Source organism: Cyprinodon variegatus, unplaced genomic scaffold, assembly GCF_000732505.1.
Source record: "Cyprinodon variegatus isolate N-32 unplaced genomic scaffold, C_variegatus-1.0 Scaffold225, whole genome shotgun sequence".
Classification (NCBI taxonomy): Eukaryota; Metazoa; Chordata; class Actinopteri; order Cyprinodontiformes; family Cyprinodontidae; genus Cyprinodon; species Cyprinodon variegatus.
Genome location: NW_015150678.1, coordinates 874,566 through 875,929, shown reverse-complemented (window position 1 = coordinate 875,929; position 1,364 = coordinate 874,566). Strand labels below are relative to the sequence as shown.

Below are 1,364 nucleotides of genomic sequence, written 5' to 3'. Positions count from 1 at the left end.
CTACAAGCATGCTTAGCGTGAGGGATTGCCTTCGAGTCAATGAGTCGATGCAATCAACTGGTTTTCCTTAGATAGAAAACTGTATCAATTTGACTGTATGATCTGGTTGAACTGTAAAGTGCCTTGAGATGACATGATGTGAATTGGCGCTATAGAAATAAACTGAACTGAATTTTTGGAAGTTTAATTTAAATTGGCCGGCATCATGATCTCTGACAAAACAATAACATCAGAACCGCGAATCAGCACATGTCCGATTGTTAGATTTTAAAAACAATCGATTTGGTCCAAAAAATCTGATACTAAAATATTATTCAGCTATAACCTTTATTGCTTCTACAGGAGGTAAGATGATAGGGTTATAAACAGATGGTTTGGACAGTTTTTTTTTTTTAGCCTTTTTAAGTGTGTTTCAAAACAATGCCAAGAAGAAAAGACATCAGCAACGAGCTAATAAAAACAACTTATGCTCCCAAAGTGTAACTTCCTGTAGGGCGATGGAACCTAAACTGAATTGTTATGAAAGAAAAACACAATTTTTATCTCAAATGTCTACAAAAATGATTGTCCGTTAATCTGTTTCTAAAGTATTTGTAAGTATTTTTTAATAAAATCTAAATGTTTTTATTCTTAAAATTTGATTTACTTGCTTAGATATGCACACAAAAAAGATGCCTTAATCATTTTTACCAGTTTTTTCTCAGCTTCTCCATCCAGGCATCGAGGACCTGACTTGTTCTGATCCGTCTCATGTCTCTGTGGTAAACTCCATCTCTGACAGGAAGGAAATACGTATGTTAGAACTCTGGTTTATTGACTTTAAGTGTTGCATTCAGGGACAAATATGTGTGAGGGAAAGAATGTAAATGTTTTCAGTCTCTGTTTTTTTTGCTGGTAGGGTACTAAGTTCACAGAGTGACGTAACACCTCCTGTCCTGTGACAACCATGTGCCTAAATTCGAGCCTCAGTGAAACAGGAAGTTGGATTATATTGGCTCAGAATTCAAAATAAAAGCTTTTGTGCCAACCTTTTCAGGGAGTTATTTGAAAGTAAAAAGATGTATCTTTTCGAGCAGATGCTAATGTGGCAGATGCAGACATCAGAGTTTAAGACATACGAGCATTACGAGCAAATTAACTGTTACAGGCAGTTTCTGGAGCATCAGACACTCATTCTAGGGCCCCAAGTTCGCTACATAAAATACATAAAAACTCTTATTTTGTATTTATATTTGTGCACATTAGTTATGTTTTTGATAAAATTCCTTTGGCTAAAATGCCATCAGAATGTTTATAATATTAAGTGTATCTCAGCCCCCCCTTCAGTGTCCACCATATTGGATCAGTCCATTTGCTGCACATGT

The 1,364-nt window shown here is 35.7% G+C and overlaps 1 protein-coding gene across 1 annotated transcript in view; it reads right to left on the bottom strand.

Annotated features, from left to right (window-relative positions):
* Positions 1 to 1,364, bottom strand: part of lgalsl (lectin, galactoside-binding-like) — a 12,506-nt gene that overhangs the window by 3,568 nt on the left and 7,574 nt on the right. Inside the window, exon 3 of the mRNA XM_015380939.1 lies at positions 691 to 774. Coding sequence (XP_015236425.1) covers positions 691 to 774 — 84 coding nt within the window. The remainder of the gene's footprint in view (positions 1 to 690; positions 775 to 1,364) is intronic.